At 36.2% G+C, this 24,821-nt stretch overlaps 1 protein-coding gene across 5 annotated transcripts in view; it reads right to left on the bottom strand.

Moving 5' to 3' along the window:
• Positions 1 to 24,821, bottom strand: part of NT5C3A (5'-nucleotidase, cytosolic IIIA) — a 54,121-nt gene that overhangs the window by 10,563 nt on the left and 18,737 nt on the right. Inside the window, exons 1-3 of one of the 5 annotated variants that reach the window (XM_006929293.4) lie at positions 10,830 to 10,976; positions 10,015 to 10,110; positions 5,776 to 5,830 (exon numbers count right to left, since the gene is read on the bottom strand). The exons of 1 other annotated variant lie outside the window; for it this stretch is intronic. In XM_006929293.4, coding sequence (XP_006929355.2) covers positions 5,776 to 5,811 — 36 coding nt within the window. In that variant the 5' untranslated portion in view covers positions 5,812 to 5,830; positions 10,015 to 10,110; positions 10,830 to 10,976. Of the gene's footprint in view, positions 1 to 5,775; positions 5,831 to 10,014; positions 10,111 to 10,829; positions 10,977 to 24,821 lie in introns of those variants that run through there. 3 more of the 5 variants (XM_006929294.5, XM_003982924.6, XM_003982925.5) reach the window with 3 other exon arrangements.

Raw genomic sequence — 24,821 nt, forward strand, 5'->3', positions numbered from 1 at the left:
TTCTAATTATAAAAGTTGTGCATGGTTACCACAGAAATAACAGAAAAATATAAAAAAGAAAATAAACATTGGAATTCTACGACCTGAAGATAAGCTAGTAAACATTTAAATATATTTTTCATTATTTTCTTTGATTACAAACATGCGTGTATATGCACAGTTTATGTCATTCTCATATACTTTTGCATCCGGCTTCTTAAAATTAATATTATTTCATAAACAGCTATAAAAATGTTTTTCACAGAGTTCATTAATCAAACTAAAATTCCAGAATGGAATGGAGACTATCTGAACTTTGTGATAGTTTTCTTATAAGATATTTCTGCTTAAGATTCAGCTTCTATTTATATTTACATTAAAAAAATCTTAGCAGAAAGGTAACAAATGTTAAAGTATTATTGTCCTCAAGTGTACCTTTGTATAGGTAACTAAAATATTATTAAAATATATTTAACTTGAAAAGGTGCTTCAATATCTTTGTGCCTTTATTGTGCTAAATCCTAAATAATTTCATTGTTCTTGGCCTAAATTTTACAAAGTATTTATTTCAAGTTAAGACAACTACTAAAAGGTATGAGACCACCAGCAGGAGACTCTTGATCTTGGTGTCGAGAGTTCAAGACCTATGTTGGGTGTGCAGCTTACTTAAAAAAATATATATATATTAGACCACCTGGGCTTAGGTTGCTACTAAGTGGTTTATTAAGGATTTAGTGTTGCTAAACAATGTAACATTAATTATTATTTCTTTTTTCTACCCTATCACAGGGAGAATGAAACTGACCAGAGTAAAATGCACAAGCACAGTGCTCTTACAGCACATGTATAAGAAGATGCAGGGTGTGTGTGTGTGTGTGTGTGTATGGGGGGGGGGGGGTTGTGGTTATGGGGCAGTTAATAGCTCCACAGTATGAAAAGATAGTAAGAGAACCTCAAATCAAGGTTCCATACTGGGTTGTATCCAGTAACCTTTATTTACTTCATATGCTATTATTCTGGGTATGTTACCATCAATAGTAGCATATTTCATGTGTATCACAGATATGGTCATAAAAAATTCCCTAGACCTTACATCTCTGCTCCAAGAGCATGTGACCAGTTAAGTTTCTCAGGTCCTCTGCTCTCTCTACATAATGACCAAAATTAGAAAATCAGAAAAGGCTAAAATGTTTTCCTAAGACTGAAAGATAAATGCAGAAGTGCACAGGAAAGAGAAATGCTAACATTAACACTTTTTTCCACTAATGAAAGATCCTACAATATGCTTAATTTTAAAAATCCATATTTAGGGGCGCCTGGGTGGCTCAGTCGGTAAGGCGTCCGACTTCCGCTTAGGTCATGATCTTGTGGTTTGTGAGTTTGAGCCCCGCGTCAGGCTCTGTGCTGACAGCTCAGAGCCTGGAGCCTGCTTCAGATTCTGTGTCTCCCCGCTCCCTCTGCCCCTCCCATGCACATGCTATGTCTCTCTGTGTCTTTCAATAATAAATAAATGTTAAAAAAAATTTTTAAGCCATATTTAAATAGAATAGGATAACCTGCAATGCAACTAACCTACATACTGAGATTCTTCAACTTAGTTGGACGTTAAAGGTGTCAACAGAATAAAGGTTACCTAAATATTCATTTTATAGTGATTTTTCAATAGATGAGAAAAGCAAATAGGCATTTATTTCTACATTCCTTTTCTTCATTTGTTAATCATTCAATTTGCTTAACAAATATTTACCTGTATCTACTTTGTGTCAGACACTAGATGTCAGAGATATGATGATCAACAGTACTTACAACGCTATTGCTTTCCCACTGAGTTTTAGAAACTGTTGCTGTTTTGGAACATCACTTCTGTAGCTCCCTTACAAATACCTCAACTAGTATGTTCATTTCCTAACAACTAAATTCTGCTCTTACATCTGCCTTAACTGGCAGATGTGTAGTAGTCAACCCATGTTTGACTTAGTAACGAACCTATTACTGAAAACAACAGAAGATATGAAAGCAACAGCAGATATATGCCAGTAACTATATTTTCACCAAGAGAATTAAACATTTCGGTGTGTCCATACTGACAAAGATGTCCTGTCTCATGCAAATCACATTCTACAATACATTAATTAAAAAAAACACATTTTTTTCCAATAGGATAATATAACCTGTTTCAGATAACGGATAGGAAAAAAGTACCAAGGCTACTTCAAAGTAAGCCCGTTTCTGCCAGGTTAAAAACTATTAGAAAGACAACCGGAGGATGGAGGCATTGATATCCCTGCTTCTGTGCAACACAAAGCCATTCATTTTCAGATAAATAAGTAGGAAATACCCAAATAGCACCAAGGTGAAATCACAGTGATGAAAACAGACGAAAGAGCAGCAACTTTCTCCAAAGAACACAATAGGAAAGAGGGTATAAGTGTAAGAAATTTTAAAATGATAATTACATCTCTGCTTTGGGTTATATGGCAATAATACCTACATCCCTCCCTCCCACTTCCACGATACACATATAATGTCACCAAAGTATATCATAAATATCTCTCAGGAACTTGAGATACTGGGCATTTTACTCAAATATTTTAGAATTCAACCTAAGAAATATAATTTTAAAATACTATATGAAATGTGTCAAAGAATATCAGAATACCAGAACATTAAGAAGTATACTGCAGGAATATACATTCATCATACATCACACACTTTTGATACCTCCTCAAATCCCTTCTTCCATATTCCTCTTGGACAAAAACACACCTATTTGGTAGCACTTAAAATAATGATACTTCAAATTTGAAAGGCGAGTTATTTTGAATTGTCTGAAAACTTTTCAACTTAATTTTATGGAAAATAAATAAGTGGCTAAAAATGTCCATTACTTACAAACAAAAGAAAATAAATTCATTTCATAAGGCCATAATGTAAAATGCTGAAAGAGTAAAGTTTTCCTGACAAGAATCAGGGCATTTTGGTTGACTGGAGCCAAATCTGAATCAATGCTAAAGATGACCTCACAAAAACCTAAAATACATGTATTCTGGCTGATCTTTAATAAAATGTATTTGTACAGATGAAATGATCTCCTAATCATTAGTCTACTTCCTTACTCAAAAAAGCAGTGATTTCTAAAGAAGTTGATTTCAAAGCTATACAGTTTTATTCACAACTCTACAGAAATATTTGATTATTTGATATTATCTTTATCTTGCAGATACACTGAGACAAGATATAACAGAGATCTACATGGTATAGTTACAAAAGTGTCCTAATTTTACCTGTATTTTCTGAAAATGGCCCAATAAAAATTAGTTTAAATGACTTAAAGATCTCTGTCCAAAGTTCTCAGGGGAAATATTTTTTGTTTTCCAGTGTTCATATTGGGTACAAGCAAAAGATTTCATTACTACATTGATACAAAGGAGGGGGCACTACAATTTTCATGTAGCTACATAGAAAGTTAGATCCAAAGTCACCTATTCAGACTGGTACATTCACCCTCATACATAGATGACTCTATGATTTATTTGGAAGATTATGCATTACTAAATTACAGTGATAGCCATCTCCCCCTGCCTACCATATATTTGGCCTGTCTCTATATTAAGGGAGGGTAGGCCAAATTCTTTGATTCATTCACCATTTAATCATTAAGTACAAGGCAGCTCTGTAAGAAATACAAAAATTTTAGTAAGATAAACATTTTATGCTCCAAGTGCATGTTCTCTAACATGGTCTGTAATACAGGAGCCCAAATAAGAAATCCACTGCCCAGATGTCCAGATAAAATGCAAGAGGAACAGAAGTCACTGAGATTATTTCCGCTGGGGCCAAAAGAAGAACCAACTGAGCTAGGCTTTCAAACAGAAGCAGGACTTGTATATGCTGAGATCAAGAGTCAAAGTGGAGGGTCTAATGTGGGAAAAAGATAAATAGCTCTCTTTGTTTAGAAGTTTAGTGTACATGGAGGGGTGTGTGTGTGTGTGTGTGTGTGTGTGTGTGTGAAGTATGGAAAGAGATTTGGAGCCAGATCATAAGAAGTTAAGAATAACATCCAAAGGAGCTGTCAACCTAAAAGATGTTACCAACATTTTTAGAAAAGCAAAACCAAAGGTAAAAACTGTGCAAATTAGTGCAATGAAAAGTAAAAAGTAAATAAATATGTACCTGTTTTGGGGGCTTGTTTTCCTTCAACAGTCTCTTTGTGGGTTGACTACAATGCTACTTCCAAAGAAGACACGCTAGAGGGTTTTGGGCCCAGGTAACAACACATTATACGGTAGGACATTCCTACATCACTAGTATTCATTTTGGTTAAAAAACATCAACTCAAGCAAAAAAAAAAAAGTTTGGACTGACTTAATTCTACATATCATAAACATTCAATAGCAAAGAATCAAATGCTAACCAGGCAATGGAAGCAAAGACCATGCTGAATGATGTATCTGGCTGAACCAATCAAAACTGCCCATGTTGGACTATTCAACATACAAAAGCACAGCAATTTCATATGTTCTATCCTCATAGCAATAACTACACCGATGGCAGCTTAATCAGTACTTTGAGGCAGCCTTCCCTTCGTGTTGCACACTGGATGAGGACAGCTAAGCTGAACATAGAGATTTATTAATTGTGACACAAAGCTGTTTGCATGCTAAGTCATGTTCTGGTTTACAGACTCAAATGAAAAAAAAAAAAGAGGAAGAAAAAAATAGAGAAGAGGAAGAAGGACAACAAAACAGAAAAGAAAATAGAACGTGATCGTGGGACAGTTGTCCTCTTTAAAAGAGAGGAGGAAATTTTTATTTTTAGGATTTTACCATGGTGAATATGCAAAAGATATAATTTTTTCCACACATGCAAATAAATGCTACTTACATAGTTAATTAACATTTACTGAGTGCTTACTTTGTGCTATTAGGCACTTTACATACTTTTCCATTAAATATAAATAAGAACATTTCATTTATAAGATGAATAAGGTCTAAAAATCCAATGTATGCTACAGTGACTATAGTTTATAACACTCTATTGTATAACTAAAATTTGCTGAGAGTAGAACTTCAATGTTCTCCTCCCCACCCCCCAAAAAGGTAAATATGTGAGGTGATAGATGTATTAACGAGATGGGTTCACAATGTATATCAAATCTCAAATCATCACATTGTATACTTTAAATATCTCACAATTATATATAATGTCTATTGTATCTCAATAAAGCTGGGAAAGAATATGAATAAAACAACAAGAGTTTGGTGGTTTCATACCATTTCTTAAAGGTGAGACTGTTGCCCTCATTCAAGGGTATCACAGCTCTTATGGACTACATTAAGATCTGAAGCCAGCTCTGACTCCAAAACCTTTATTTTTCCTTCCTTTTCCTAATGTCTACAATGCAATGAACTCTACTGTGACACAAGAAGTTTTTTTTTTTTTTTTAATTTAAACATTTGTTGTTTTAATTCAGATGCTGAATATAAAACAACTCATGCTGTGTGATTTAAGTGTGTTTTTGCTGAGCAAGGAAAATTTAGCACAAAAAGGAATGGGGTAACCATTTCATGTGCTGAGAAACACTACAATACACATTATATTTCAAGCAAAAATTTTTTCAAAGGTAAGGTGAAATTCAATTCAACAAATACTTGAGGTTCTATTGTGTGTGAAACATTGTGAAGGGAGATCTGGATAAAGTTACAGTCCCATAATTAATGATCTGGTTAGAGACAGAGGTAAAAGTGGTGAAGATTCACCATTAATAAATGGAACTGGGAATACTCAAATACCCACCATTTTCACATGCACAGCAGAGTCTTGATTAGGCATTTCTTGGTTATCCAATCTTCTGGATTTCCCCAGGTGATGTCACAGTAAAGGAGAGAGAAAAAAAGTACACGTGACATACATATATTTCAGGCTGTTCCTGCATGTTAATGACATAGTAAGGTGGTACTTTTGGTTTGATTTAAATACCAAGTTACTGAAGGCAACTTTTTTCCTTTCCTAAGAAGCTCAGCAAAGATTTTCTCTATCTCACAAAGGCTGGAGTTAAAAATCTGTATGAAAAATTTGTAGCACTCCCATAAGGACTTATATAGTGTTAACGAGATTTGAATAAAGAGTTCAAGTGAAAGTCTACATTTGCAAGAAAATGCTTTATTACAAGAATATTTTACGAACATTGTCTCTACATAGAAAGATGAAGTTTGTGGGAAAATTATGCATTACTATTACTGAATCAATGAAGGAATATATGAATAGAACTTAAGGAGAAACATAATACACAAAAGTCAAGTTTATTTTTTAATTGTCCCATATTAAACTCTTTAATTTTGTGAAATGATGTGACTAATATCTGAGATGTGTCTGAATCTAGCACAGTGTCTGGCCCAGAATAAGTATGTGATAGTGTTTGTTAACTGAATGATCATTTTACAGGTTTCGGTGGAATTTATACATATCAGTTTGTTAAACCAAAAAAAGTAGTTTTTAAAATATCTCTTAATAAAATAAAATACTTATCATTATTCTTTTTTTTTTTTTTTTTTCATTTTTGCAGTATCACTCTTAGGGAAATTTACATACTTTTGTTCCTCAATGACTTTACTTTTACTTTAGGTAAGTAAAAATTTTTAACAAAAGCAGTACTTAAAAAGGCCAATGTTAAGGGCGCCTGGGTGGCTCAGTCAGTTGAGTGTCCGGCTCTTGGTTTTGGCGTAGGTCATGATCTCATGGTTCATGAGTTTGAGCCCCATGTTCAGCTCTGTGCTCTGACTGTGCAGAGCCTGCTTGGGATTCTCTCTCTTTGCCCCTCCCCCACTCACGCTCTCTCAAAATGAATAAAACTTAAAAAAAATTAAAAAGTAAATAAAAAGGGCAACTTTATCAAAAGGGGAAAAAACTTTTTTCTTAAAAGTTGGACATTATATATGTGTTCTTTATAATTAAAATTTATTGTAGCATTTTCTCAAATTCTAAAATTCATTCCTCCCCCTTTCATTTTAAATGCATTAAATTAGGAAATGTCTTATAAAAAGGTATTTCCTGCCCCCCCCCCAAAGGCTGTTTGTAAGCTAATGGTTTTTTTTTTTTTTTTATTTTTTTTTCAACGTTTATTTATTTTTGGGACAGAGAGAGACAGAGCATGAACGGGGGAGGGGCACAGAGAGAGGGAGACACAGAATCGGAAACAGACTCCAGGCTCTGAGCCATAAGCCCAGAGCCTGATGCGGGGCTCGAACTCCCGGACCACGAGATCGTGATCTGGCTGAAGTCGGACGCTTAACCGACTGCGCCACCCAGGCGCCCCAGCTAATGGTTTTATGATTGGTGGCATCTTAGAGCTAAGTAAACAGTATTTCCAAATAGTAAGATACTTCCAATTTTTCACATCTGAAAAATAATGTACTATCTGCAGAAGTATCTATAACTCATAAAAGCTTTGATCACTACCCTGAAAATGTAATTGTAATGGTAGTTTGGGGGTTAGTAGTCTTTAGATGATCATAGTCAAACTGAAGTAACCCTTCCTTTCTGTCAATCCTCATAAACAAAGAAGATGTCATGGAAGTTGCCTGCAAATCTGTTTCTTCATTTATAGAAACTAAAGCATACAATATGCTTATGGTTTTCCTTTGATGTTTAATATTGAAAAGGAGTCTACATTTGTCTGAAAGCACTATTTAAATATTTTTTTTTCAACGTTTATTTATTTTTGGGACAGAGAGAGATAGAGCATGAACAGGGGAGGGGCAGAGACAGAGGGAGACACAGAATTGGAAACAGGCTCCAGGCTCCGAGCCATCAGCCCAGAGCCTGACGCAGGGCTTGAACTCCCGGACCGCGAGATCGTGACCTGGCTGAAGTCGGACGCTTAACCGACTGCGCCACCCAGGCGCCCCTGAAAGCACTATTTAAAGTACAGTAGAGTTGGGGTGCCTGGGTGGCTCAGTCAGTTAAGCATCCAACTCTTGATTTCAGCTCAGGTCATGATCTCACGGTTCATGAGTTCAAGCGCCACATCGGGCTCCACACTAACAGTGTGGAGCCTGCTTGAGATCCTCTCTCTCTCTGCCCCTCCCCTGCTTGCACACATGCTCTCTCTCTCAAAATAAACAAACATTAAAAAAAAAATAAAGTACCGTAGAGTTTACAAAAACACCATGTACCCTGAAACATCTGAAAAACCCAAAGGAAAAGAGAATTCAAGCAGTGCAGAATACATTTTAATATCTGGGAATCTCAGATGTTTTTGTTACACAGAGCCAGGCAGCCCATTCCTCTTCACCACCCCACCCCCCAATTTTGCTCTTTTTGGAGCATTTATGTTTAGTAATAAAAGAAAAGGAAAAAAAGCCAGTGTTATTTGAAAAAGTAAGACCATGTCTTTCTCATGGTCTCTTCGTATTTTATTTAAAAAAACACAAACAGAAATTTGACAATGGCCAATTTTAGGACATATTTTTGATAAGTAAACCTAATAGTTTATGGATACCATGTAAATTTCAACTGAACATCCTTGCTCTCCCCAATTCTCACTGGCAATCTGACCAGAATGTATCCTTGTTGAGAGATAATATCACATAAAGTGATACTGTTGTCCTAATACAAAAATCACCCCATTGTTTCTCTCATTACAAAAGTGTAAAGACTAAGGCATAAATGCCAGCATTCTGGCACTATTCTAAGGAAGACATTGAAAATTAGGGCAGGGTATTTTTAAACCAATAGGCTTGTAAGCCTATACTTGGTATATAATGTTCTGGCTTACTTTGCCAACAGTCATCTGTTGCAGATGCTTCAAGAGAAGAGCTGTTGGAAAAAACACATCAAGTGTAGAAGACATGTTCAAAAATAGAAAATACTACCCTGCAACTATGAACTCTCTTCACGGGAAGTTTTGAAGTTTCAAAGTCTTTGGAATTTTAAATGTGGACTGGAAAATGTGGAAATTGGAATAATTACTTTGTGTGCCTTCACTATGAGGTTAAGGTCTCTGCGCTAACAGTGTTTATTACAAAGAATCTGAAGCAAGAGGTAAGAACTTCGTTTGAATAGCACAAACTGGGTAACTGAGTTAGCTATCATGGTTATTTCCTTCTGAAATCAACTTTACCTTGAAAAGATATTTACAAATCAATGACTGAAAATTTCTACATCTATATGAAAAAATTTACTTGCCTTTATACAAGTTTTAAAGTATCTGAAGGCAAACTGAATACTTTTTAAAGGCCTACTTGACTCTGTCTTACGGGAAAAGTGAACAAGATTAAATTCATTAACATTGGTTTAAAAAGTTGTGAGGCTGCTTTAATTGTGATACTTGCAGAAACATTTACACTATACAAGAATAAGGTAAAGAAAGTTTGAATGGTAAACTGCACACTACTTACATAAGATGCGTATGACTATAATATGGACAGGGTATCAATCAGCAACAGTACTAAATTTCCAAATGAATCCATTTTTGCTACACTTTTCCAGCAACCTGTATTACTTATGATATAGCTTACGTTTTTAATAATGACACTTTCTTAGGACACGGAGTAAAACTGTAAGCTTATTATTTCAGTAGCATTGTAAATCAGTTTCATGAAGCATTTAAATAATTCTCCCTAATTAGATTTTCAAGGAACAGTGAAAAAAATATATACAAACTAGAAAGTGAAACTTTCTCGATACAGACATAAACCAAAAATGAAACTGAACATTCTCAGGTCTTTCCTAAGCCTGTTGGGAGAAAGAAAAAAGAAACGGAATAGGAAAAGGTGGGAAAGGAAGAGAAGGAGATAGAAGAAAAAATAGATTTCAAAGGCTAGTTATTTAAAAATTGAGAATTTATACCAATTTCCTTAAATAGTAAAACTTGGCTTCTCGGTCAGACTTTTATGGACACTTAAGAAAATACACAATTTCAGAGCTTAGAATTTATTCATATATCCTCCCACCCCCACTGCCTTAATATCTAATAGCATTTTTCAAGAGGAATAAACCAAGGCACATGGAAATTAAGTAATTTATACTGATTACCCTAAGGGTACTCTGAGTTCTTCTGTCCTTGAATTTGTCCTAGAACAACAGCATAGGTGGTAAGCAATATCCAGGGATGCAGGGCTTGGATATACACTGCCAATAAAAACCAAGTAAATTGCTTTAAGAAATGGTGTGCTGTATTACCTAATTTTCCTGATTAAAAAAAGAAAAAAAACTATAAAAAATAAGGTAAATTCAATTATTTAAATCTAAGTTAACCATAACATTCTAGGCTTTTACAGTAATATATGTTTGAATCTTAATTTTCAATATACAATTTGTTATAAACCTTAGAGATTGTGATCCAGCTTTTATCAATTCCTAAAACACACCAATATAATTACACTCCATGATATCTTGGCTAAAACTCACAGGCATGTAATAAAAATTATCTTTATTACTAGCCATAATAAATGCTTCCTAATCCTAGGGACACAAGGCATAGCAATCAGCAAAATTAAGTCACAGAGCAACTAAATGAACAACAAAATTGGATCTTACAATGTTTTTTTTTCCCCTTTGAGAAGAGATTTCTGAGGGTACTTTGCTTTTAGTTAACATTTATATGTGAAACAAGAAGCTCTCAAAATTAGATCCTATAAATTGTAATTTCTGAGACCCAAAGCACTGCAAGGTTATACATATTCATATCTTTGCAAATGTTAAAGTTTTGCATTATACTGCTTTATTCTATTTTTATTTCCTTAATTTGTATTTTTAAATGCCTAAAATTTCATCAAGATACTGAACCAAATAAAAGATAAAGTTAAGCAAAAGAAACTCATTTGTTTCCATGAACTGTACACACTTACCCTGAAAGTAACCGGACCAGCTACACCAGCGAAAGAAAATTCTTCCTGTCTGAGAAGTACTAATATAGCACAAGGTGCAACTGAGGGCGGTTCCAAAAGCCTTGGCTAAGCTCTATGCAAAAACAGTCTTGTGACGCATTACTACAGTGCTTTATTATGCTCTGGGTGACACTTGCTAGCTCTGAGCTAGTCCCCAGCCAGTCAACAGAAAATTATCAACTGAAATAATGTGACAGTTAAGAGAAGGTAAATCTGTACTATTAGAGCTGGCAACTTGCTCTGCAAAGAAAAACAGAGCCTCCATGTTAACACTTACAAATACTCCCTTCCTCATCCTGTTTTTTGGTTGCCAGTGTACTTGTGGTGTATGCATTTTTATGTATGAAATTATAGTGCAACAGAAGGTAAAACAAAATAGGTGGTGGTTGCCAAGGACTGGGGGAGAGGAGAATGGGTAGCCATGGCTCAATGAGTACAAAGTTTCATTTTGGAAAATGAAGAGTTCTGGAGATGGATGGTGGTGATGGTTGCACAACCTCAGTGTATTTAATGCCACTGAACTGTACACTTAAAAATTGTTAAAACAGACAGGGGCGCCTCGGTGGCTCAGTCACTTAAGCATCCAACTTCGGCGCAGGTCGTGATCTCGTGGTCTGTGAGTTCGAGCCCTGTGTCCGGGCTCTCTGTGCTGACAGCTCAGAGCCTGGAGCCTGCTTCAAAGGTTCTGTCTCCCACTCTGCCCCTCTCCTGCTCAGTCTTTGTCTCTCTCTCTCTCTCAAAAATAAGTAAACGTTAAAAATATTTAAAATAGTTAAAATAGTAAATTTGATGTTGTATTTTATCACAATTTTTAAAAGGTTACCTCATTTAAGACACATGAAAAAATACATGATGCATGCTAAGTGGTCACCAGAATGTTATGAGCCTTTACTACAGGGCACTGGGATTTAAGTGATTTTTATTTTTATGTTTTTCTTCATATTGCCTACACTGCAAATTTTATCAAGACCATGCATGGATTTGCTAAAAAAAATATTTGAACACAATGAAAACTAAGTTTCATTGAAAATTTTGTTAAAAAATGGAAAAACATGCCTTTCCTGTTGGAAATAAGTGGTCAATCTTTTGTGAAGAAAAATATTTTTAACTTTTAAAGAGAACAAGTCTTGTTTTTAACTTGACTAGCGGGACTGCAATATGCTAATGCCATATGTCAGGGCCTCATAGATAAGTTATGCTTACCCCCGGGGAAGCTTTATCATTAGGAACATGAGGAAGCTACACTTTCGTAAATAAATTTTTATATCTGCCCTCTCTTTTCTATGTTCAAGAGAAATAGAACTCACATAACATTTCAGTAATCAAATTTTGTGAAGTAGCATGCTCTATTAAAAACAAACTCCCAATTTTTGTTAACGAATTTTAAAAAGGCCACTAACAAATTATCCAAACTTGGTATCTACCAAAGGTTAAAAATTTGGCACAGCTATCTTATTTTAATAAGATGAGAAGACTTACAACAAAACATTCTTCTACAAGGAAAATCTTTTATACTCTACTAATGGAGGCTCAAGGGCAACCAGGTGATCCTTTTTAAAAATACTCTGTATTATATATGAATATTATGACTTAATTGTCCTGTAATATATCAATATAGGTAGCCATAATAAGAATTTTAAAGATAACACTTAGAAAGATGACTCAAGATAAGTCATTCTCAACAACAATACAGGATGCTGGAGTCAGAGTTCTTTTTTGGAGGGCTATTTAGAAATACTATTAAAAACTTTAGAAATATACATTCCTTTTGACACAACAATTTTATGCCCTAAGGATTTTATCCTAAGGAAATAAGGCAGTACGCAAAGATCTAGTCGCCAAAGATATACAGCTGCCATCTAGTACACAAAGATACATACTACAGACTTGTTTTATAATACTGAGAAATTGTAAACAACCTAAATGCCCAATATCTAAATTATCATTAATATAAAAGAGGTGAATACACTGTGGTATACACATAAAATACAAGATTATAGTTCCCAACATTATTATTAATTGTTAAAATTTATTGTACGTTTACCATGTGTCAGATACTTCTAAGTCCTTGACATAATTCATCTCATATAATACTCATAACCCTATAATGTATGTGTTATCATTATCTTCATTTGATAGGTGAATTAATTAAGGCTATAGCTGGCAAGTGACAGAAATGGATTCAAACTCAGGTCTCTGACTTCAGAATTCATGCCTGTAAATCACTGGACAGTACTGCTCTATGAGATCAATATTTACTCATGTACTGGAGATGTACATGGTCTACTATTGAGTGAAAAAAGTTATGAGAATATCTACAGCAAGAGTCCAATTTGGGGGGAATTCTTTACACAAGCATGGTAAAGTCTAAAAAAGAACACATAAGACAGTATCTGTGATGGGATTATGGGACCATTTTTTTTTTCTGAGCTTTATACAATGACTTTCATGGGGAACAAAAAATGATTTAAAATGTTACAGTAGTAGCACAAATGTGTATAATCAGAAAAGAACGTTAAAAAATAAATTAAAAAAACACCTGGAGCTAGTCAATATCATGGACAGATGATTTGAAACAGTATTTTCTTTCTTTCTTTTTTTTAACTTAAATCCAAGTTAGCTAACATATAGTGTAATAAGGGTTTCAGGAATTGAATTTAGTGATCCATCACTTACATAACCCAGTGCCCTAACAAGTGCCTTCCTTAATGCCCATCACCCATTTAGCCCATTCCCCCCATGCAACACCTCTCCAGCAATCCTCAATTTGTTCTTTGTACTTAAGAGTCTCTTATGGTTTGCCTCCCTATTTTTATCTTATTTTTCTTTCCCTTCCCCTATATTCATCTGTTTTGTTTCTTAAATTCCACATATGAGTGAAATCACAATCAACTAATCTTCAACAAACCAGGAAAGAATATCCAATGGAAAAAAGACAGTCTCTTCAGTAAATAGTATTGGGAAAACTGGACAGCCAAGCAGATAAATGAAACTAGACCATTTTCTTACACCATACATAAAAATAAATTCAAAATGGATGAAAGACCTAAATATAAGACAGGAAACCATCAAAATCTTAGAGAAGAAAACAGTCAACAACCTCTTTGGATCTCGGCCACAACAAGTTCAGACTTGACATGTCTCTGGGGGCAAGGGAAACAAAAGCAAAAATGAACTATTGGGACCTCATCAAGATAAACAGCTTCTGCACAACAAAGGAAACGATCAGCAAAACTAAAAGGTACCTGACGGAATGGGAGAAGATATTTGCAAATGACATTTCAGACAAAGGGTTAGTATCCAGAATCTACAAAGAACTTATCAAACTCAACACCCAAAAAACAAATAATCCAGTGAAGAAATGGGCAAAAGACATGAATAGACACTTTTCCAAAGAAGACATCCAGATGGCTAACAGACACATGAAAAGATGTCCAATATTACTCATCATCAGGGAAATGCAAATCAAAACCACAGTGAGATACCACTTCACACCTGTCAGAATGGCTAAAATTAACAACTCGGGAAAAAACAGATGTTGGCGAGGATGTGGAGAAAGGGGAACATTTCTGCTGTTGGTGGGAATGCAAACTGGTGCAGCCACTCTGGAGAACAGTATGGAAGTTCCTCAAAAAATTAAAAATTCAGCTACCCTATGACCTAGCAATTGCGCTACTAGGTATTTATCCAAAGGATACAAAAATGCTGATTCGAAAGGACACATGCACCCCAATGTTTATAGCAGCACTATCAACAATAGTTGAATTATGGAAAGAGCCCAAATATCCATAAAATAATGAATGGATAAAGAAGATGTGGTATATATATGCAATGGAATATTACTCAGTGATCAGAAATAATGAAATCATGGGGTGCTTGGGTGGCTTAGTTGGTTGAGTGTCCGACTCTTAATTGCAGCTCAGGTCATGATCTCAGGGTTTGTTGAGTTTGAGCCCTGAGTCGGGCTCTGCGCTCATAGACCAAAGCCTGCTTAGGATTCTCTCTCTCTCTCTCTCTCTCTCTCTCTCTCTCTGCCCCTCCCCCATGCATGCTTCCTCTTTCTCTCTCAAAATAAATAAATAAAGTTAAAAAAAGAATGAAATCTTGACATTTGCAATGTAGAGGAACTAGAATGTGTTATGCTAAACGAAACAAGTCAGTTAGTGAAACAGTATTTCTAATGGGGAGACAAAAGCAAGGAATTCACCCAGTTTGCTCTAAAATAAAACAAAATACAGGGGCGCCTGGGTGGCTCAGTCGGTTGAGCATCTGACTTCGGCTCATGTCATGATCTCACAGCTCGTGAGTTCGAGCCCCGTGTCGGGCTCTGTGCTGACAGCTCAGAGCCTGGAGTCTGCTTCTGCTTCTGTGTCTCCCTCTCTCTCTGCCCCTAACCCACTCGCACTGTGACTCTGTCTCTGTCAAAAATAAATAAACATTAAAAAAAAATAAAACAAAAATAAAACAAAATACAGTATGAAAAGAAAGATGACTAGTATATTATCAAAGAGGTAGAAGATAGCTTTGGTGCCCTGGTGTTCTGTCCTGCTAGTCTAAGGAAAGGAGAGAAGAGAGGAAATAGGAGTATGGCTTCCTGACTACAGGGAACTTTTCCCACAGTTTAATTCCACCCAGTGGGTATATGAACTGGGGGTTGGATGGGATGTCTGGTGGGCTATCCCTCCAAATGGGACTAACATTTTTCAAGCACTTTCTTACCTTGTGTGTCAGAGTCCCAGAAGCATGCAATGGCCTTTTATATCTTGTGGGACCAAGGGCAGGGGCTATCCTAAGATGGCCCACTTTAGAATAAAGATTGTTTTGAGTTAAAAATAATCAAGACCCAGCAGATTTAGGAAAAGCTCTTTACCTCCACCCTCCTACCCCTTACAACTGCCTATAATAATTCAGATAAAAGACCTTCTCCAGAAAGACAGCTATCATCATAGATAACTACACTACTATAAATTAGGTAGAGTGGACAGAGAGGAACCTAGCAAGGCTTCTTTGATCCAAGTTCTCTCTTTGTCCCACCATTTCTAAGTGGCCCAGCAAATATTTGTTTATTCTTCCTCAGGCTTGCATTCCTTCTCTTTGAAGACCCAGACCCCTTCTCCTTGTTCACAATGACATACATACTTCATTCTGCCTGTCTTTGGAATTTCCATGTCTTTGTGGGTTCTCCAGATGTATGCTATTAAGTTTGATTTTTCCTCCTGTTAATCTGTCTCATGTCAATTTGATTCTTAGCCTAGCAAAAAGGACCTTGAGGGGACAGGATATTCTTGCTCCCTGGTAACATGTTCCATTTTAATTTATTCAGTAAAGCCTTACAAAAAAGATAATATTCCCTCTATATTGTTGATAAGAAATCTAAGGTCTGAAGGGGTTACTTACTACTTATATGACTTTTCTCTTATTACATCATGCTGTTTCTAGGCAATAATATACACATAACACACGAGAGGGCTAAAGATGCCTGTGAATAAGAATAATGTTTTGAAACTGTGCCACAAAAAAAAAAAAAAAAAAAAAAAGAACAAGAACACAAACACAATCAAAGTACAGAGAAAAAGAAAATGAATTTTGTTTGAAATCGCTCTCAGATACGATGTTTTGTTTTTGAGAGGGAATATAAAGGTTTTAGAAGTAAGAAGTTGGAGGCTTTTTAGCAGCACAATGAAGACCATTCAGTAGTGGACTCGATGACTGGTCCCTGTTGCCTTGGGAGTTTCTTTACTCCTGGTCATAGAAACAGAAATCACTCATGAAGCTCCTAAAGGAAACTCTACACTTGTAATTGATATGCCAAAGAGCACAGAACTTCTCGTACAGGACTCAAATCTGTGGAAGATTGTCTCCCCTTATAACACTGAAACTGGCTGTCTTTATCAATGAGAGAAAAAGATACCCATTTGTACTTCTGAGTAACTAGTTACAACTTTTCAGATACTGTCAATTATTCAATCAACTTGAAAAGCTAAAAATGATCACTTCATATTTGCCATCAAAAAGTTTCTCAAGATTTTGAAATAATGAAAAACAAAAAGTCCACAGAAAATCAAATCTATCTGTTTAAACCTTAATAACTTATTGATTGATTGATTCATTTTCCCTTTAATCTTGGGGCTGAGAAGTAAAGGGAATAAAAGTACTTCATTACTTCATAGTTGTATGTGAAAGAAATCCCTTCACACTTCTACATAAAACCTGTAGTAAGTATACTTTATTTCTCAACTATTTAATCTAAGACATAACTACCAACTCAGTTTACCATAATCCTATAATTTGGCTATGGAATGTATTTTTAAACTCCAATCTGAATGTGACTGACACCCTAGGAAAGTATTCCAAACAAAACAATAAAATCATATAAGAAAGACCATTCAGTAGGAGGTGAGATGCAATACTCTCTGTAAGGATTCTTGCAAAACTTGTTCCTGCTAATTCCTGTAATTGCTGTATGATATATATAGAAAGATGATTTTTTAAACATGTAAAACATCCATCTAAGCATTTGACTTCTCTTATAACTCCTCTAAAGAAGGCAAGAGTCGGGGCGCCTGGGTGGCGCAGTCGGTTGAGCGTCCGACTTCAGCCGGGTCACGATCTCGCGGTCCGGGAGTTCGAGCCCCGCGTCAGGCTCTGGGCTGATGGCTCAGAGCCTGGAGCCTGTTTCCGATTCTGTGTCTCCCTCTCTCTCTGCCCCTCCCCCGTTCATGCTCTGTCTCTCTCTGTCCCCCCCCAAAAAAATAAAAACGTTGAAAAAAAAAAAAAGGCAAGAGTCAACTAACTTCAACACTGTGACTGATCAACACAGAATTGAAACAGATGTTGTTAATGTTTATATGAATACGATTTTAAATGTTTAAGGAGCCAAATCAGAGATGGAACAATGAATGCTTCCATTTTGGGATGAACAGGAAGTAAAGATCTTCTGTAAGTTTCTTCTCATTTAAAATCATTCCAAAAACTTAACCTATTAGGTGACTGTTAGTGAAGTTGACTGCTGCATTTATGAATTTACAGGCATATATGCAAACTGAGGAAAACCTATGGTTCTAATCTCAATGCATTTCTTAAAAACTCTGCAAAAATCTAGGATTGAGTAACTTAATTTTCAGAAACTCAAATCCAGTTCTCGAACATGGTTTATAACTTTTTAAACTTAAAAAGTAATAAATTCTGTAGTTTAAACTCCTTTAGAGGAAATGACATGTATGTTGCAACAGGTAGGTCAAGTTCAAGAAAATTGGGGGTACCTGGGTGGCTCAGTTGGTTGAGCACCCGACTTTGGTCCCCTGTTGGGCTCTGTGCTGACACCTCCGAGACTGGAGCCTGTTTCGGATTCTGAGTCTCCCTCTCTGCCTCTCCCCAGTTCCTGCTATCTCTCTCTCTCAAAAATAAATAAAAACATTAAAAAAAAAAGTTCAAGAAAACTGGATGTAATACTGTATCATTAATGAAGGGAGTCTTCACTGGCTCTCCTCTGAAAGGCACTATGTTCTAATATTCCAAGATGCTTAGCACTGAAATTGTTGTTTCCATTTTATTATATCTGATCTCTGTACCTGAAATGGAACAAGAAGAAAAACTTTGTTTTAATTTTGGACTCCTTCCACAATCACACAGTTGGTATTCTGTCTGTTGAAAAGAAACAGTATTGTTTAAGATTGTTCTTTTGGTATGGGTTATACTAAAAAAATAGCAAAAATGGTTATGTTATTTATGCTTTTATAGTTCATGTTATTATATCCAATACCTCTAAATGGAGAGTACAAAGACTTAACTTACTATCTCCTTTTTGCTCTGCAGGATAAACTCATTTAAAAAATAGAAAGGTAAAGGGGCGCCTGGGTGGCGCAGTCGGTTAAGCGTCCGACTTCAGCCAGGTCACGATCTCGCGGTCCGTGAGTTCGAGCCCCGCGTCGGGCTCTGGTCTGATGGCTCGGAGCCTGGATCCTGTTTCCGAATTTGTGTCTCCCTCTCTCTCTACCCCTCCCCCGTTCATGCTCTGTCTCTCTCTGTCCCAAAAATAAATAAACATTGAAAAAAAAATTAAAAAAAAATAGAAAGGTAAGAAAATGATGAAGAAATTTATTTTGAAATAGATTCAAGTTTATAAATAACTTATAGCAAAGGATTACTTGAAATTATACAGAGGATGAGTGAGAACTTGAGTTTTAAAAGTATGTAAATAGAAAAAAACTACAAAATATAGTCCTAAAAGGACTAAAAAAACTTCCTTAAATATTAATAAACTCAGTATGTTAGACCAAAGTACTTAATTTAACCTATGAAAAGTTTTGGTAACATATGTTCAACAATGGAACGTGTGTTCATCAGAATGGAACTTATAAAAGTAGGTTTATCAGAGAATGGCCTTCAAAGTGCTTTATACTTTATAGTCAGGCGTCATACTGGTGATCTCTTTCAAACTTTTATTTTTTTTTTTATTTTTTTTATTTTTTTATTTTTTTTTTCAACGTTTATTTATTTTTGGGACAGAGAGAGACAGAGCATGAACGGGGGAGGGGCAGAGAGAGAGGGAGACACAGAATCGGAAACAGGCTCCAGGCTCCGAGCCATCAGCCCAGAGCCTGACGCGGGGCTCGAACTCACAGACCGCGAGATCGTGACCTGGTTCTTTCAAACTTTTAAAAGCCTCCATGCTAGATATAAACTGCTTAACACCACATAAAAAAGAGGTTAAGCTATCCAATTCCATTTATGAAACTAGTATAAAACCCTGAAACAAAAGCCTATCAAAAATAGTACAAAAAGGGGGTACCTGGGTGGCTCAGTCAGTTAAACTTGCAACTTCGGCTCAGGTCATGATCTTACCTCTGTGGGTTCAAGCCCTGTGTCAGGCTCTGTGCTGACAGCTCAGAGCCTGGAGCCTGCTTCGGATTCCATGTCTGTCTGTCTCTCTCTCTGTCCCTCCCCCGCTCATGCTCTGTCTCTCTCTCCCTCAAAAATAAATAAACATTAAAAAAATTTTTGAGGCGGGGGCGCCTGGGTGGTTCAGTCGGTTAAGCGTTCCACTTCAGCTCAGGTCATGATCTCGCGGTCCGTGAGTTCGAGCCCCGCGTCGGGCTCTGTACTGACAGCTCAGAGCCTGGAGCCTGTTTCAGATTCTGTGTCTCCCTCTCTCTCTGACCCTCCCCCGTTCATGCTCTGTTTCTCTCTGTCTCAAAAATAAAAAAACGTTAAAAAAATTGTTTTTAAGTAGTACAAAAAGGGGATACATAACCTAAGTTCACGTATGAATATAGATACAAAAGTCCTAGGGGTGCCTGGGTGGCTCAGTCCGTTGAACGTTGGACTTCAGCTCAGGTCATGAACTTGCAGTTCGTGGGTTTGAGCCCCGCATAGGGCTGGCTCTGTGCTGACAGCTCAGAGCCTGGAACCTGCTTCAGACTCTGTGTCTCCCTCTCTTTCTATTCCTCCCCTACTTGTACACTATCTCTCTTTCTCAAAAAAAAAAAAAAAAAAAAAAAGTAAAAAACAGTCCTAAATAATAATGTAGTAACAAGCTAAATTCAATAGTATAGATAATCACTCAACAGGGCTGAATCAAATATATCATAAAACTCAATCAACAGTCATTACAGAGGAATAAAGGATCACAGCTGACTGTATTTTCTTTTTCATATTCTTTGGTATTTTCTAAATTTTCTGTAATGAACCTATCTTATGCCCAGAAGAAAACAAATATTATTTTTTAAAAAGTTACATGGCCTGGGGCGCCTGGGTGGCTCAGTTGGTTAAGCATCTGACTTCAGCTCAGATCATGATCTCATGGTTCATGAGTTCAAGCCCCAAGTTGGGCTTTGTGCTGAGGCTCAGAGCCTGAAGCCTGCTTTGGATTCTGTGTCTCCCTCTTCCTCTGCCACTCCTCACCTACACTGTCTCTCTCTCTGTCCCAAAAATAAAATTAAACATTAAAAAAAATTTTTTAGGGGTGCCTGGGTGGCTCAGTTGGTTAAGTGTCTGACTTTAGCTCAGGTCATGATCTCGCAACTCGTGAGTTTGAGCCCCACGTTAGGCTCTGTGCTGATAGCTCAGAGCCTGGAGCCTGCTTCGGATTCTGTGTCTCCCTCTCTCTCTGCCCCTCCCCAACTCATTCTCTCTCTCTCTCTCAAGAATAAACACTAAAAAACTTTTTTTTTTAATAAAAAAAAAAGTTACATGACCCAAAACATAAGAATGAAGAAATACATATAATGCTACTACATCTTTGGACAAAATGGGCCTGCCATATGTTAAGCCATATTTATGAAGGTAAAATGAAAATTATCTATTGAGGTAAAATCCTACCTTACTACTTTTTCTGGAGTAGCCTTCCTCATTCCTTGGCTGGGAGGATAAACTAATGAGTAAGCTACACAAACTATTTAAACAATATGTTAGATTCTCCTCCCACTCTGTATATCGAATGAAGTCATAATGTCTAAATGAGGAGTCATATACAAATTAAGCTCCGTAAAGCATTATAAAGAATTAGTACATTGGTTTAAAGAAGGCATTTAGGTGGGTGGGGAATTGGGATAAAAAGATAAAGGGGATTAAGAAGTACAAAGTGCCTGGGTGGCTCAGTCAGTTAAGCGTCCAACTTCAGCTCAGGTCAAGATCTCACGGTTTGTGGGTTCAAGCCCATGTCGGGGCTCTGTGCTGACAGCTCGGAGCCTGAAGCCTGCATTGGATTCTGTGTCTCCCTCTATCTCTGCCCCTCCCCATTCAGGCTCGGTTTCTCTCTCTCAAAAATAAATAAACATTAAAAAAAAAAAAGAAACACCAACTGGAAGTTATGAAATAAAGTCACGGAGATGAAAAGTAGGGCATAGGAAATATAGTCAATAACACTGTATAATCTTGTATGGTGAAGATGATGACTACACTTATCATGGTGAGCATGAACTGTTGAATCACTATGTTATACACCTGAAACTAACAGGATACTGTATGTCACCTACACTTCAATAAAAAGAAGCAGCAGCAGTCAATAGCACACATTTAAAGATTTGAAAGGAGGGTCACTCTTAGACTACTCAAAAATGGAAGTGAAACAAAAAGACTTGGAAAAATACATTCCTAACATACTCTCTTGGTTAAAATCATTATAAAACCCCTTGCAAATCAAGAAAAATAACTTAGACAATTCAGAAAAGAAGAAAATAAATGGCCACTATTATTTTTAAAGGTTCAGCTGAATATTTAAAAACATATTATTTGGTAAAAATGAGAAAAAAAAAATGACACCTCTTCCCAGGAAAACAGGGAGCTAGGTACTTGTATATACTGCTGGTGGAAATGTAAATTGGTACAAACTTTTCAGGGGGTAACCCGAGAGTACATTCAAAAGCCTTAGATTTGTGCATGCCTTTTGACCTAGCATTCTACTTAAACAGTCACTGATTTGCAAAGATGCTACATGAATATTTACTGATCCATTATTTACCATAATGAAAAATGGAAAACAATCTAAATGCTCAACAATGAAGAACTTGCTAAAATAAATTATGATATAATAACATAAAGGAATATAATAATCTAAAATAAGTATAGAACTGGTAAGGAATAAATTAATAAATGAATAATCTTATTAAAAACAATGTTACAGGGGCACCTGGGTGGCTCAGTCCATTAAGTGCCTGGCTCTTGATTTTAGCTCAGGTCATGATGTCATAGTTGGTGAATTCAAGTGCTACATTGGGCTCTGCACTGATAGTGCTGAGCCTGCTTGGGATTCTCTCTCTCCCTCTCTCTCTGTCCCTTCCCTGCTAGTGCTATAGCTCTCTCAAAATAAATAAGTAAACTTAAAAATATAAAAATAAAAACAATGCTACAATATAATCTCATGCTGGGACAAAGGACAATAGTTACATGCATAGAGAAACAAAGGAGTACACTAAAATCTGTTGTTTTTTTTTAAGCTGGTGAAAATTGCTGATTATTTCTTTCTGTTTATCTAGATGTAGTAATTTTTTTATATCAGCATGCATTATATCATATAAAATAAAAACATAATCAGGGTAAAATTAAGCTTAAAACAGGTAAATTAAAAGGGAGAAATTCTTTATAAAAAACTGGATCTAATTCAGGTACTCATGAGTCCTTAACTATTAAAACTTCCCTAAAACAGAACCATGACTGGAAATCCACACATGTGAACTTCATGAATAAATTTTTAAACATCTATACTCTATCATATGACATGCTTGTTTTTAGTGTATTAGAGGGGATTCAAAATTAGTGAAATGCATGTAGAAGCTTTATTCTTTATAAAAACCCATGTTTCTCATACAACTTTAGTGAAATTAAATTTCAGTAACTGAAAATGATATTATAATTATATATGCCAAGCCTGTAAGTATGCTACTCAGGTCAATTTAACCATGTACAAATTATGATTGCAGGCCAGCAAGGATTAGGCCCTAGAGGGCTAGGTACTCAGGTGAAAAACTGTTGCTCAACATTCTCTCTCCATTCCGAATCTTTTTCTTTTTCTTCTTTTGAGTTTTATTTATTTATTTTGAGAGATGGGGAGGGGCAGAGAGAGAAGGAGAGAGAGAGAATCCCAAGCAGGCTCTGCAGTGGCACTGTCAGTGCAGAGCCCGATAAGGGGCTCGAACTCACTAACCATGAGATCATGACCTGAGCCATGATCTTAACCAACTGAGCCACTCAGGCGTCCCTCCATTCCCAATCTTTTTAACTTTAAGAAAGATGTATGATGATATAATTAAACATTCTGCTTTTATCTCCAGGCCTGAGAGCTCAAACAAAATACTGTTTAGAGACAATTGTTAAATCATTACTTAATATGAACCTCCTATAAGAGAACATCATGTCTACAAGACAGCTGTGAAAAGAATTGCTTTACTTCAAGAAGGAAGAAAAGAGGATCAGCATTTATTGAATAACTACTATGTGGTAAACACAGTTTGGCACTATATGCATATCATCTCTTTTTTAATCTTAACAACCCAGGGTAGATATTTAGAATGCACTGTTGGAATTCTCCTAAAGGCATTATTTAAAATACCAAGTAAAATAAACAATACAAACACAAAGACAGAACATATTATTAATATAATACCCTGAAAGAAACAAGGGGGCAGAAGAGTTTTTAGGTGAATCTTCTCCATTCTGGAGAACTGGAGACTTAGAAATTGTCCAAGGCTAGGGGTGCCTGGGTGGCTCAGTCGATTAAGCAGCCGACTCTTGGTCTTGGCTCAGGTCATGATCTCACAGTTGTGAGACTGAGCCCCACATTAGGCTCTGAGCTGAATGTGGAGTGTGCTGGGGATTCTCTCTTCTTCTCTCTGCCCCTCCCCTGCTCATGCTCTTTCTGTCTCTCTCAAAGTACATAAACATTTTTTTAAAACCACAAAATTTTCCAAGGCTAAACCATCAGAATGTGGCAGTGCTGAGTCTGAACCAAGGATTCACCAACTACTAAACTCGCAAACATTATATGTTATGACTTCATTCCCTTACCAGATACTCTAGAGTTCAAGTCAGCAATTATGAAACTTGTTAAATAATTTTATCTTTACTATATAAGATACAATACTTATAAATTACAGAATAACTGAATTAATTATGGAACACTAGATTTCCCCATCCTACCAAAACTAAGCCATGTGACAAAACCATCAAAAAGATGAAATAGAATGAAGTATTTAACTTGGAAAGAGAAAAAATTAAAAAAAAAATTTTAAACATTTATTTGTGAGAGACAGAGAGAGAGACAGCATGAGCAGGGAAGGGGCAGAGAAGAGAGGGAGACACAGAATCTTTGAAGCAGGCTCCAGGCTCTGAGTTGTTAGCACAGATCCCAGCGCAAGATCATGACCTGAGCAGAAGTGAGATGCTTAACCAACTGGGCCACCTAGGTGTCCGGAAAGAGATAAAATTAAAAAAAAAAAATTTTTTTTTAACGTTTAT

This window comes from Felis catus, chromosome A2, assembly GCF_018350175.1.
Source record: "Felis catus isolate Fca126 chromosome A2, F.catus_Fca126_mat1.0, whole genome shotgun sequence".
Classification (NCBI taxonomy): Eukaryota; Metazoa; Chordata; class Mammalia; order Carnivora; family Felidae; genus Felis; species Felis catus.